The sequence below is a fragment of the Mytilus edulis genome, chromosome 1 (genome assembly GCF_963676685.1).
Source record: "Mytilus edulis chromosome 1, xbMytEdul2.2, whole genome shotgun sequence".
NCBI lineage: Eukaryota > Metazoa > Mollusca > Bivalvia > Mytilida > Mytilidae > Mytilus > Mytilus edulis.
In genome coordinates this window covers 30,808,464-30,824,369 of record NC_092344.1, presented here as the reverse complement: position 1 = coordinate 30,824,369, position 15,906 = coordinate 30,808,464, and the positions used below count along the sequence as shown (strand labels likewise).

General features: G+C 31.3%; 1 protein-coding gene across 7 annotated transcripts in view; it reads right to left on the bottom strand.

Moving 5' to 3' along the window:
* Positions 1-5,202: 5,202 nt before the first annotated feature.
* Positions 5,203-15,906, bottom strand: part of LOC139511559 (neuroglian-like) — a 107,461-nt gene continuing 96,757 nt past the window's right edge. For 6 of the 7 annotated variants that reach the window (XM_071298396.1, XM_071298427.1, XM_071298443.1 and 3 more), the window contains one exon: positions 5,203-8,239. In XM_071298396.1, the coding sequence (XP_071154497.1) occupies positions 8,038-8,239 (202 nt within the window). In that variant the 3' untranslated portion in view covers positions 5,203-8,037. The remainder of the gene's footprint in view (positions 8,240-15,906) is intronic. The other variant, XM_071298433.1, reaches the window with a different exon arrangement.

Here is a 15,906-nt window from a genome sequence, read left to right as displayed (position 1 = left end):
TTTTTCTTAACCAGGTCAGGGTAAATGACAACACTTTGAATTGCTATACGTGTGTTGGGCAACTTAACAAATAATTATATATAGCAAGTCTGTAACTCTTTTTATCTGAAATATGGAGCAGTTCGGAAGCTTTTCAATTTCAATGAGTTTATTATGTAGGAAAGACGTGATTAGCATAACAAGATATGTAAGGGTGTAATTGATACTCAATCAAGGAAATAAGTTTCAGAATTCGGCCCTGATATGGTATTGAAACCTGTCCGTCAAACCATCATCATATTCAATATTTCACTTTGATTTCTTTCAAGTTCAAATGAAGTCATCTAATTGCACCATTTCATAACTACACGTGACTTTTATTCTTTAATTTCAATGTAATAAAGATTTATCACGATAACCAAAATTTCAGTTTTTTTTTTGAACTTTTCAAGGAGGAAGTCTCTGTACATTTTAGATGTCATGAGCTAAATTGACAATTAAATTCAACAATTGATGAAAATTTCCAAAATTAAATACTTACTGATGTAATTACATTATTGACCTTTATGTGGCAGAATTAAGGTGACTTTATAATCCTGGTACTTTTGATAACTATTGTATCAGATACATTGATAGGCTAGCAAGTGTGTCCTCCTATGTAGCTTTGAATTATTAATATGTGGTAGGGTTGATACAATTCAACTTGCAGTGTTACACCTCTTTCGACCTTACACAATAAAATAATAATGCGTTCGCAGTACGCAAAATGTCAGAACAGTTGTTTATTTTACGTTTTGCATATTGTGTTCTATTCTATATCGTGACATGTTTGGTTTGGATTCCCATGCCGTATGATTCTCTACTGTAACGATTTTAGTAATATTGCCTAGCAAAATGTTCATTGACAAATAGACATAGTGACTGCAAAATCAAGAAGAGTATTTATTTCGTTAAATTTGGTCAGAAACCAAAATATGTTTTATAAAGCATCATGATTCCACTTCATCAGCAGTAACTTCAAAAATAATTTAAAATTATTAGCACTGGAGGGAGGGGGGGAATGGTTTGAATAATTGAACAAATATCTTTAGTTATGGAGTATAATCAGACGAAAATCCACCCTAAAATAAACCTAAAAGAAACAAGTTTTATACCACTGCTAAATATGGTGCTCTATAAAACTATTAAGATCTATATCAAGACTGAAAAGTGACACTTTTGGACACCTTTGACAAAAATTCAATAATTTTAAAGAAAATGGAGGTTCACACAGGTAAAAGGAAACTCTACCAAGAGTTTAATGTACAAGTATGATATATATTTCAGTAAATGATCATAGTATATATGAGCACTGAAGAGTAAAGATGTCATTCATTTTGCAACATGAACATGAAATTAAACATTGATATATCTTTTAAATTGTTTTACACATATATTTCAGTAAATGATCATAGATCATCATAGTATGTGTGGGCACTGAACAGTTAAGATTTCATTCATTCTGAAACATGAACATATAATTTAGCATTGATTTATTTTAATTGTATTACACATCAGGCATAATTTTGAAGAGTTCATTTTTCATCTTTCTTTGTTCATTATGGTACATTTTTTAATAGTAGATTGATATACTCTTTTGAATATAAACATGATTTAGTGGTTCTGCATTCAAAAAATGTTTTACAGTAAGGATGTCTTTCTTTATTTTCCTGTCCTTATACATGTTTTTACAAGCTACACTCTATCAGCACGATACAATACAATTTATTTTTCTCATTTCATTTGACAAGGTCAGTTTCTTTAACTATATAAGATTTTTTTTTATTTCATGTAGGACTTTATCAACAAGCATCAATTTCATTCCATTAGGCACAACAATAAGTCCAGCTTTATATCTTCTTGATTATATGATAGACCTGCCTTACACTTTTGAAGACACTATTCACAAGATTGTTTCAAATGTGTAGCAAACATTTTACCCTTTCCATATCTATTGAAAGATGCTATTTCCACAACAACTTTTACTACCCTTTCTACAATGGTATCTCTTAAAACAATAAGATCTGGTTTGTGTGGCTCAAAGTATTTGTAATATAAAAGGCTTGACAAGGTATGTGTCCGAATTTTCAAGTAAAAGAGCTATATCAATATTCTCATTTCGATAATGTGTCACTGTGTTTTCAATGTCTGATAAGATGTCATCACCATCAAGTGACAGAGAACGCGATTTTGATCTAGATCTGAAACCTTTTGGAATCAAAATTTTCTGACATAATCGTACTCTACCTCAAACTTGACCATTTTGATGTTTTATCTCTTCTATTTCCAGCTGATCTTCATGATAACAATTGTGACTTGGATGGAGAGGTGTCTTTAAATATTGGCACTCATACCACATCTTCTTAATATATCTTTATAAGGTATTTTCTCTCATAATAGAAATTTTAGTAATTGAAACAATTTCAAGATTTTAACCTTTATTTGATTTTTCAAATACATCAAACAATACAAATGAAAAATTTTAAAAATAAATGCATGTAAAACATAAACATATGAACATGATTTATACATTGCTTTACTATTATAAATCTGTCAACTACTAACGCTAACAAAAGCTGTCTGTGTACCTTCTATAAAGAGTTGTGATGAACATGATTATGATTTGTGTAGATTGTGAAATTTTAGTGTAGTTATTTCTATGATTTAATACTTAAATGATTCAATTTGTCGAGTAACTTATGCAGATTACAAAACCATTTAAATCTCTTCAATAGCGATAAAACCTTACACATTAATGTATGATTTTAGCTAAAGATAATTTTATGTTTCAAATACTTTATCACAAAAAAATAACTGCTACTACTTCATTTATTTTGGTCTATGATGTGTTTAAATATGAGTAAAGGCTTTTACATCGATTTTACAAGTAATAAAGATGTAGAATTTCAAATGAAAAAGGCCAAAATGAGAATAAAAAAATACACCCCCAAAAAGCAACTATTTATTATTAATTATTAATAAAGCTGAGCTCCTAATACTTTTAAAGCAAAGCTCTGCTTATCTTTCAATAAAAAAGGAAGAAGATTAAAAACTAATGTTTATAATTAAATCATTAGTTTAAAACCTAGCACAAGTACTGTTTGATAAACCAATTAATAACAACAAATAAAACACATTTTGTGTTGTTATCTATTGCATCTCATACAGATATAGAACAGATAAACTTTTTGTGAAATTCTAAAAGACAAACAAATTAATCTTGTTGGTTTTTTTTTTGCATTGATATCATTTCTATTATGTCTACAAAGTAAATGTCAAAAATAAAAGTTTACCAATAATAAAAACTAAACTGGATAAGAGTTTATTACATATTGCAAACTTGAAAAAAGTACAACTCTTCAAAAATAGTGTTGTTGTAATCAACACAAATTTGAAAAAAATATTACAATAAGCCATTATTAACTATTTTATCATAAATATATCTTATTATTTCTAACAAACAATATCTTTGATTATTTAAGAATAAATTCTAATCTTTTTAAACATGATCTTATTGGTTTAACTATAATGTATTGCATCTAAATCCTGAGAGGGTAAGTAAGACATTGAGAAAATACCTGAGCAACATAAAATGAAGTGTTATCAGTCTTCAGTTGTCTTTTTACTTCCTTGTTTTTGGTGCAAACTTGTGTCTTTAATCTATGCAACCTTCTTGAATAATAGTCTTTCAGTTAAAAATATCTTTAACTTATTTATGAAAAAGAAATGATAATTCTTTTGCTTTTATAATGATGTGTTCTATGAGAAAAAGTTATGGTTTAATTAACAAGTATCTAAAACAAAACACAAAACATTTATATTGCATTTTGTGTACAGCAGTAAGCCTATCATTATAACAAACAAAAGCTTAACAAAGTAAAAACAAATTAAACAGAAATGTATAAATAAATCAATAAAACGAGATTCTATACATCATCAGGCCACATTGGATATTTGATGTCATAAAATACAAATATTCTTCCCCAAGTTGTCAATCAAATAAGCAAGTTACACAATCTTTTGAAAATAAATGGGGAATGTGTCCAGAGGCATACAGGACCAGGGTAAATCATATTGCCCCCTCTTCTACAGGAGGGGCATACAAAAGTTGGACAACTGAAATACAAATTCCTCAAGTTATATAGGCTTGACTAAGATAACCCTTCTTAAATATCCTGGGCAAATTTTATTTCAATAACTGACCATTTTTGGAAAGCTCTTGTAATAAATTAAATTGTACTGACCACGGATGAAAAAATATATAGTTTTGGTGTAACCAATGAATGTTTGAAAAGTTAAACAAATGAATTTGAGACAGATGAAAGTATTAAATATAAAATCAAAACTTGTAAAACTAAACAAAAACACAATGTTTGCAGATTTTGAATAAGGCATAGGCTATGTAGATATTATATAAAAAAATGTTAATGTTAAAATAGAACGATAGCGCTTACAATGTGACCTTGAAATGCAGAAAAACAACCAATGTGAATGCTATAAAAAGTCTAACAAATGGTATAAAATACAAACAAAAATTTACGTAAAAAAAGCACACAAAATAAATTAGTTGCAAAGATAATATATGCATAAATCTATATCCAATACTAATAAGAATGTTTTGATTCAAATAAATGGCACACATGATTTAGCATTTACTGTTCATTCAGAAATTATTGCAAGGTTCATTTAATGGCAATTTTGTTACTGAGTGAGTCTAACAATAATGAGAACTTGCATTCTGATATCTGATACATATATTTGTAAGCAGATTTCTAATATCTGATACATATATTTGTAAGCAGATTTCTGATATCTGATAGATATATTTGTAAGCAGATTTTCCTGAAATTGCAATGATTAAACTCATATTTCTGTTTATTCATTATAAATTGTAATATTAATGCACACAATAATTTCTGAATTTACATTAACTTTAGAAATAAAAAGTTTTTACAGATAATGCAAACATCATATTTCAGGATTTTTTCTTTACAAGTCTCATGTTCCCCCTTCCTCTCCCCCTTTTTTTCAATGGGAGATTTACCACTATTATTCAATTCTTAAAAAAATACTTATGTAAATCAGAAGCAATTCTTTAAAATTTGAGAAGCATCTTAAAAGGTATATTTATTTATAGATGAAATTTATCAGGCACATAAAAATAAGTGATAAAATATTTAATAATTTAGGGGATAAAAAACAAAATAAGCCTAGAGAATAAAAGATCTGTAAATACCTCTATAAATAGATTAGGCTTTATAATGACTGTAAAAGACAAATGATAAAATCTTATCACACTATTGTGAAAATGAACAAATTCTTTGCAAAAAACAGGAAAGGGAGACAATCATCTGTGATTCTGACAAAGATTTAATTTAAAATGTGTCTTTTAACAACCTTTAATACTACAACACAGTATATCATAAAAAAATTCTGGTTTTATTTACTGTCACAAAACATGTACAACCTGTTCTGAATTTCATCTTAACATGAAGTTTAAAAAATCTTGAAAAAAGCAAGGCATAATAAATGCTAGTGAATTCTTCATTAGTTATTCCTCAAAAACATACACTTAATCTAGGACAGGCACTTTGAAATCTCTAAGTGGGTGGGTGTCACATATTTTTGTACAGTGGAAATATAAGTGAAATTCTATAATTGCAACTAAAGGTGTTTTTTCCATTTTAAGTGTGCCTTCCCTTTGGTAACAGTGTATGTTTTAATGAAACAGCTCTCAACATAAAATGAAAATGAATACCACATTTTAGTGATAATTGCACCAACATAAAATAAATCAACAATACATTTATACATAAACACACATGTAAAATTTACAACTGAATTAACAAGGAATATTCTCAAATCAATATCACTTGGTAATAAATATGAAAGCTAGAACTATATATTTTGTTTCTTAAGTAATTGGATGGAGATATTCACTCAGAATAAATTACATGTACTTTGTTTTCATGTTTTTTTATATTCTTATTTCTTTTAACACAATAATTGTGATCAGCAATTCATAAAAACTGTGTACAGGCCAAAACCCTTCTCTTTATTTTAATTGTTTACACTGCTGCCATTTTTTATTTAACCATTGAAAGGCAGCATCACATTAAAATAAACAAATCATGAGACAAATTTCTATAATTATATAAATCTATTAAATCGACACAACTAAATATACAAACAATGATGAGGGGAAGAGGATAAATATTTGTATTGCTTCGTCAAAGGTACCAATCTGGCTTTAACTTGATGGAATATATTTGCTGGAAGTATGAATTTCTTATGACCAGATGTAGTGAAACAAACAATTTTCTTTCAAGCTAGCACAACATGGCAGTTACATGTCTAATTCACATTTAAAGCTATAAATAAACCATTCATCATATACACTTAAAACATTTCATACAGGTGGGAAGTGAAAAGATGTAAAAATGAAATGATAATCTGAACTGGGACATGACGTAGTCCTAATCTTCTAAAACAAAAAATGTTAACAACTTTTCTTACACTGTGGATTCATTTATTACAAGTAAAAAAACAATGTTCCATGTGGACCACAATCTAAAATTTCAGTTATCAAATAATAATTTAATTTTGGATGTAAAGCTTCTTCTGATTGGCCAAATATTTCAAAAACCAAGATTGAAAACCGTTTTGTATATTGTTGACAAATCATTCTTAGTTTTGCAATATGTTTACACAAAATCCCTGTGTGACAATGACTTATATAGGTCAGTGTTAATGGTGGCATTGCATGAAATAGCAAACTAGAAATGTATAATAATAATAATGTCAAAAGTTAAAATACTTTTGATTCATTAACTGACTAGCTTCAACATATTAAACAACACTTTTGATTAAAAACCTGGCCAAGTATATAACTAAAACATAAAGTCGATATTTATACAACGTAACTGTAGTGGTTAATTAGTCTTGGCTGCCTACTGAGTTTGAAAGCTATTGCTGAAGAGCACACATGAATGTTTTAAATCAAAGAAAATTCAAATAAATATTATGAGACAGTGATCTTGATTTAATGAAGCGAAAAAAAGCTTCAAATTGTTAAACTGTATGCACTGACAGATATATTTCTATGTTCAAGTATATAAAATGTATTCTTTTCTTCACAATAACTTTAAAACTTTTCAAGAGGTATATCTTATGTGCATCATCACAAATTTCCTATTTTAAGGTAATACTGAGGTTTTGTTTTTGAAAAAAATATTGATTAAATATATTTTCCATTTTTGGTGTACAGTTTATAATAATCCTATCCCTGCTTGACAAATGAAATTTCAACCATAACTCATTTTAATAAATGTTTAACTAACCCTTTAAACAAATAAAAAATAATTACAAAGTTTAATATACATATATACAAAACAATAACTAATTTATATAATTCAGAGACATTTGTTCACACAAACATACAAGCATTGTTTAAATTGTCTATTATGAGACTATCTTCAATATATATAGATATATATATCCACAACATGTATAGCCGAACCTGGTACACGACACAACCTTTAACCTAAAATCACTGGGATTAAGCACATCAATGGTCCCCGAAGTTTTATTGGAATGTAAAGCTTATATCATATTACTCCTGTAATATCAAACTGGAAAATAATAGCACTAAGGAATGAAAACATGAAGGATAAAACAGCTTATAAGATTGTGATACTTGACAGTGCATCCTATATCCATCGACACTCTAAATATGGTGTGTATCTCTGTAGGGTTTAGACAGCATGAAGTGATACTTTATCAGCTTGAAATAAATATAATAACCTTCCTTCCATTTGTGCTTAGAATAACCTTGTATAAATTGTCTAAGTCTTTTACAAGGAAATCAATTTTGTCACTATGTCAGGAAATTCGGCAAAATGAGAATGATTTTTTTCTAGATAACATCACCCACAATAAACACTTCTCTATTTTTTTCTCATCCAAAGATCCAATCCATTTACATTCACGTTATAATGATTTATGCCTAATGAATTAATGCTACACAAATGTATGCATGGCCGATGGAGCGGCCACATCTGAAGCTGTCATTTTTTCTGCACCATACTGTCCTATAAATGAACCATCTTCATTAAATCTACTAGGATCAGGATCAGCGTATTCTTCTAGACTGTCTTTATCACTCTCTAGGGGACCTTTGTCATAATCATCAGGACTACCGGCTAAAGGTTGTGTCTCACCACTGAAAGGAACAAATAAAAACAATTAATTTTCTTACCAATCGAAGTTGTATTTTCTAATTTAAACATGTGAATGAACAAATGTTATATTCAAATGATTATTTTGATTGAATGATTATAATTGCTACTAAACATTCAGTGGCAAATATTACATGCATATTATGGATAGGACTCTCTACTGTACTGTGAAAATATCACTGTGTACTGGACTGACACACTTTGTAAGATTTGCTATGTGCTGGATCGCAAGGTAAGTAACCAGACTATTTTTGTTAAAATATAATATTAAATTATAATTTCAATGATGAATATTTATAATTTTAAGATAAGGTAGTAATTCAAGTAGGAAACTAAAAACTTGTATGTGTTTTTTGTAACTCTTGATTAGGAAAAAGCAATCTACATGTATATGATAAATATTGTATTATGTATTATATGTTAAGATTGGTCGACATGACAAAAATTGCAAAATCATGTGATTTTTCATTTTTCATTAGTTCAGGTCTATTTTAAAAGTGATGACTGTTAGACAAAGCAGTATAACTCAAACCACAATAGGTTGTCTTGCTTTGGTTAGAAAAACAATGTGTCCATAGTATATGGATGATCCACTCACACTCTAACTTTCTATGTTCTGTGGACTGTGAAATTGGGGTTCAAATTCTAATATGGCAACAAAATTCAGAAGATCATATAGGGAATGTGTACAAAGTTTCAAGTTGATCGGTATTCAACTTCATTATAAACAACCTAGATCAAAAACTTTTAACCTGAAGCAGGACAGATGGATGGACAGATAAATGAATGGATGCATAGACCAAAAAACATAATGCCCCTAGGTGGGAATAAAAATTAATAAAAAAAACCATGAAAAATCTCTGTAGAGGAAGAGGGTAATACAATTATTTTGAATTTTCGATCATTGAGAAAGCAGACATGTTTTCTTTTAATTATTTCCCCCCTCACATTTCAAAGCATTACATATAACAGGCTATTATTTGAACTTGGAATTATTTTTAATTATGGAATTTGCATAATTTCTTGTGCTTGAAATTTTTAATGAATTCCATGTTTATTCTGTATTATAATGTTCTGTGCTGCGCACAACACTTTCTAATACAAAGACAATAGAACATTTTCAATAGAATGTACTGTGCCACGCACAACACTATCTATACAAAATGGATTGTGTGGAAAGTGTTATGCACCGCTCAAAACACTATAATTCAGATTACACATGGAATTTATCAAAAATTTCAAACGCAACAAATTATGCAAATTCCATAATTAAAAATAATTCCAAGTTCAAATAATAGCCTGTTATATTTAAATATATGATCAAATAATTAAATATTTCTGTTCTGCTAACTTCTTTTGTCAACAATAAAAAAAAATATTTAGTTCAAAAGTTCAAAGTAGCTGGTCACATCTGAAATGAATCAAAATATTACAAATACAAACTAGAGGCTCTAAAGAGCCTGTGTCGCTCACCTTGGTCTATGTGAATATTAAACAAAGGAAGCAGATGGATTCATGACAAAATTGTGTTTTGGTGATGGTAATGTGTTTGTAAATCTTATCTTACTAAACAGTCTTGCTGCTTAAATTTATCTCTATCTATAATGAACTTGGCCCAGTAGTTTCAGTGGAAAATGTTAATAAAAATTTACAAATTTTATGAAAATTGTTAAAAATTGACTATAAAGGACAATAACTCCTTAGGGGGTCAATTGACCGTTTCGGTCATGCTGGCTTATTTGTAAATCTTACTTTGCTGAACATAATTGCTGTTTACAGTTTATCTCTATCTATAATAATATTCAAGATAATAACCAAAAACAGCAAAATTTCCTTAAAATTACCAATTTAGGGGCAGCAACCCAACAATGGGTTGTCAGATTCATCTGAAAATTAGAGGGCAGATAGATCTTGATCTGATAAACAATTTTATCCCATGTCAGATTTGCTCTTAATGTTTTGGTTTTTGAATTATAAGCCAAAAACTGCATTTTACCCCTATGTTCTATTTTTAGCTGTGGCGGCCATCTTGATTTGATGGCCGGGTCTCCGGACACATTTTTAAAACTAGATACCCCAAAGATGATTGTTGCCAAGTTTGGATTAATTTGGCCCAGTAGTTTCAGAGGAGAAGATTTTTGTAAAAGATAACTAAGATTTACGAAAATGGTTAAAAATTGACTATAAAGGGCAATAACTCCTAAAGGGGTCAACTGACCATTCCGGTAATGTTGACTTATTTGTTAATCTTACTTTGCTGAACATAATTGCTGTTTACAGTTTATCTCTATCTATAATAATATTCAAGATAATAACAAAAAACAGCAAAATCTCCTTAAAATTACCAATTCAGGGGCAGCAACCCAACAAAGGGTTGTCCAATTCGTCTGAAAATTTCAGGGCCGATAGATCTTGACCTGATCAACAATTATACCTCATGTCGGATTTGCTCTAAATGCTTTGGTTTTTGAGTTATAAGCCAAAACTGCATTTTACCCCTATGTTCTATTTTAAGCCGTGGCGGCCATCTTGGTTGGTTGACCGGGTCATGCCACACATTTTTTAAACTAGATACCCTAATTATGATTGTGGCCAAGTTTGGTTAAATTTGGCCCAGTAGTTTCAGAGGAGAAGATTTTTGTAAAAGATAACTAAGATTTACGAAAAATGGTTAAAAATTGACTATAAAGGGCAATAACTCCTAAAGGGGTCAACTGACCATTCCGGTCATGATGACTTATTTGTTAATCTTACTTTGCTGAACATAATTGCTGTTTACAGTTTATCTCTATCTATAATAATATTCAAGATAATAACAAACTAGAGGCTCTAAAGAGCCTGTGTCGCTCACCTTGGTCTATGTGCATATTAAACAAAGGACACAAATGGATTCATGACAAAATTGTATTTTGGTGATGGTGATGTGTTTGAAGTTCTTACTTTACTGAACGATTTTGCTTCTTACAATTATATCTATAATGAACTTTGCCCATTAGTAACAGAGAACTATATTTGGTAAAAATTTACATAAATAAACAGAGAACTATATTTGGTAAAAATTTACATAAATTTACCAAATTAATGAAAATTGTTAAAAATTGACTATAAAGGGCAATAACTCCTTAAGGGGTCAATTGACCATTTAGGTCATGTTGACTTATTTGTAGATCTTACTTTGCTGAACATTATTGCTGTTTACAGTTTATCGCTATCTATAATAGTATTCAAGATAACCAAAAACGGCAAAATTTCTTTAAAAATTACCAATTGGAGGGCAGCAACCCAACAACCAGTTGTCAAATTCATCTGAAAAATTCAGGGCAGATAGATATTGACTTGATTAACAATTTAACTTCTTGTCAGATTTGCTCTAGATGCTTTGGTTTCATAGTTATAAGCCAAAAACTGCATTTTACCCCTATGTTCTATTTTTAGCCGTGGCGGCCATCTTGGTTGAATGGCCAGGTCATCGGACACATTTTTCAAACTAGATACCCCAAAGATGATTGTGGCCTAGTAGTTTCAGTGGAGATTTTGTAAAAGATTACTTAGATTTATGAACTAGAGGCTCTAAAGAGCCTGTGTCGCTCACCTTGGTCTATGTGAATATTAAACAATGGACACAGATGGATTCATGACAAAATTGTGTTTTGGTGATGGTGATGTGTTTGTAGATCTTACTTTACTTAACATTCTTGCTGCTTACAATTATCTCTATCTATAACAGTACTTTCTGTGGAAAATGTTATTGAAAATCTTCAAATTTTAAGAAAATTGTTAAAAATTGACTATGAAGGGCAATAACTCCTTAGGGTGTCAGTTGACTATTTTGGTCATAGTGACTTATTTTTAGTTCTTACTTTGCTGTACATTATTGCTGTTTACAGTTTATCTCTATCTATAATAATATTCAAGATAACAAAAAAAACAGCAAAATTTCCTCAAAATTACCAATTCAGGGGCAGCAACCTAACAACCGATTATCCGATTCATCTGAAAATTCCAGGGAAGATAGATCGTGACCTGATCAACAATTTTACTTCCTGTCAGATTTGCTCTTAATGCTTTGGTTTTTGAGTTATAAGCCAAAAACTGCATTTTACCCCCATGTTCTATTTTTTCCATGGCGGCCATCTTGGTTTGTTGGCCGAGTTACCAGACACATTTTTTTAACTAGATACCCCAATTATGGCTTAGTTTGGTTAAATTTGGCCCAATAGTTTCAGAGGAGAAGATTTTTCTAAAAGATTACTAAGATTTACGAAAAATGGTTAAAAATTGACTATAAAGGGCAATAACTCCTAAAGTGGTCAACTAACCATTTTGGTCATTTTGACTTATTTGTAGATCTTACTTTGCTGAACATTATTGCTGTTTACAGTTTATCTCTATCTATAATAATATTCAAGATAACAAAAAAAACAGCAAAATTTCCTCAAAATTACCAATTCAGGGGCAGCAACCTAACAACCAATTATCCGATTCATCTGAAAATTCCAGGGCAGATAGATCGTGACCTGATCAACAATTTTACTTCCTGTCAGATTTGCTCTAAATGCTTTGGTTTTTGAGTTATAAGCCAAAAACTGCATTTTACCCCTATGTTCTATTTTTAGCCATGGCGGCCATCTGTGTTGGTTGGCCGGGTCACCGGACACATTTTTTAAACTACATACCCCAATGATAATTATGGCCACGTTTGGTTAAATTTGGCCCAGTAGTTTCAGAGAAAAAGATTACTAAGATTTACGAAAAATGGTTAAAAATTGACTATAAAGGGCAATAACTCCTAAAGTGGTCAACTGACCATTTTGGTCATGTTGACTTATTTGTAGATCTTACTTTGCTGAACATTATTGCTGTTTACAGTTTATCTCTATCTATAATAATATTCAAGATAATAACCAAAAACAGCAAAATTTCCTTAAAATTATCAATTCAGGGGCAGCAACCCAACAACGGGTTGTTCAATTCATCTGAAAATTTCAGGGCAGATAGATCTTGACCTGATGAACAATTTTCTTCCGTCAGATTTGCTCTAAATGCTTTGGTTTTTGAATTATAAGCCAAAAACTGCATTTTACCCCTATGTTCTATTTTCAGCCATGGCGGCCATCTTGGTTGGTTGGTCGGGTCACTCCACACATTTTTTAAACTAGATACCCCAATGATGATTGTGGCCAAGTTTGGATTAATTTGTCCCAGTAGTTTCAGAGGAGAAGATTTTTGTAAAAGATAACTAAGATTTACGAAAAATGGTTAAAAATGGACTAAAAAGGGCAATAACTCCTAAAGGGGTCAACTGACCATTTCGGTCACGTTGACTTATTTGTAAATCTTACTTTGCTGAACATTATTGCTGTTTACAGTTTATCTCTATCTATAATAATATTCAAGATAATAACCAAAAACAGCAAAATTTCCTTAAAATTATCAATTCAGGGGCAGCAACCCAACAACGGGTTGTCCGATTCATCTGAAAATTTCAGGGCAGATAGATCTTGACCTGATAAACAATTTTACCCCATGTCTGATTTGCTCTAAATGCTTTGGTTTTTGAGTTATAAGCCAAAAACTGCATTTTACCCCTATGTTCTATTTTTAGCCATGGCGGCCATCTTGGTTGGTTGGCCGGGTCACGCCACACATTTTTTAAACTAGATACCCCAATGATGATTGTGGCCAAGTTTGGTTTAATTTGGCCCAGTAGTTTCAGAGGAGAAGATTTTTGTAAAAGTTAACGACGACGGACGACGACGGACGACGACGGACGACGGACGACGGACGCCGGACGCAAAGTGATGGGAAAAGCTCACTTGGCCCTTCGGGCCAGGTGAGCTAAAAATGGTTAAAGATTGACTATAAAGGGCAATAACTCCTAAAGGGGTCAACTGACTATTTTGGTCATGTCGATTTATTTGTAGATCTTACTATGCTGAACATTATTGCTGTTTACAATTTATCTCTATCTATAATAATATTCAAGATAATAACCAAAAACAGCAAAATTTCCTCAAAATTACCAATTCAGGGGCAGCAACCCAACAACCGATTGACCGATTCATCTGAAAATTTCAAAGCAGATAGATCTTGACCTGATAAACATTTTTATCCCATGTCAGATTTCCTCAAAATGCTTTGGTTTTTGAGTTATAATCCAAAAACTGCATTTTACCCCTTTGTTCTATTTTTAGCCGTGGCGGCCATCTTGGTTGGTTGACCAGGTCACGCCACACATTTTTTAAACTAGATACCCCAAAGATGATTGTGGCCAAGTTTGGATTAATTTGGCCCAGTAGTTTCAGAGGAGAAGATTTTTGTAAAAGATTACTTTAATTAAAGAAAAATGGTTAAAAATTGACTATAAAGGGCAATAACTCCTAAACAGGTCAACTGACCATTTTGGTCATGTTGACTTATTTGTAGATCTTACTTTGCTGAACATTATTGCTGTTTACAGTTTATCTCTATCCATAATAATATTCAAGATAATAACCAAAAACAGCAAAATTTCCTCAAAATTACCAATTCAGGGGCAGCAACCCAACAACCGATTGACCGATTCATCTGAAAATTTCAGGGCAGATAGATCTTGACCTGATAAACATTTTTATCCCTGTCAGATTTCCTCAAAATGCTTTGGTTTTTCAGTTATAAGCCAAAAACTGCATTTTACCCCTTTGTTCTATTTTTAGCCGTGGCAGCCATCTTGGTTGGTTGACCAGGTCACGCCACACATTTTTTAAACTAGATACCCCGAAGATGATTGTGGCCAAGTTTGGATTAATTTGGCCCAGTAGTTTCAGAGGAGAAGATTTTTGTAAAAGATTACTTTAATTAACGAAAAATGGTTAAAAATTGACTATAAAGGGCAATAACTCCTAAACGGGTCAACTGACCATTTTGGTCATGTTGACTTATTTGTAGATCTTACTTTGCTGAACATTATTGCTGTTTACAGTTTATCTCTATCTATAATAATATTCAAGATAATAACCAAAAACAGCAAAATTTCCTCAAAATTACCAATTCAGGGGCAGCAACCCAACAACTGATTGACCGATTCATCTGAAAATTTCAGGGCAGATAGATCTTGACCTGATAAACATTTTTACCCCACGTCAGATTTGCTCTCAATGCTTTGGTTTTTGAGTTATAAGCCAAAAACTGCATTTTACCCCTATGTTCTATTTTTAGCCGTGGCGGCCATCTTGGTTGGTTGACCGGGTCACGCCACACATTTTTTAAACTAGATACCCCAATGATGATTGTGGCCAAGTTTGGTTTGATTTGGCCAAGTAGTTTCAGAGGAGAAGATTTTTGTAAAAGTTAACGACGCCGGACGCCGGACGCCAAGTGATGAGAAAAGCTCACTTGGCCCTTCGGGCCAGGTGAGCTAAAAACAGCAAAATCTCCTTAAAATTACCAATTCAGGGGCAGCAACCCAACAAAGGGTTGTCCGATTCGTCTGAAAATTTCAGGGCAGATAGATCTTAACCTGATCAACAATTATACAACATGTCAGATTTGCTCTATATGCTTTGGTTTTTGAGTTATAAGCCAAAAACTGCATTTTACCCCTATGTTCTATTTTTAGCCGTGGCGGCCATCTTGGTTGGTTGACCGGGTCACGCCACACATTTTTTAAACT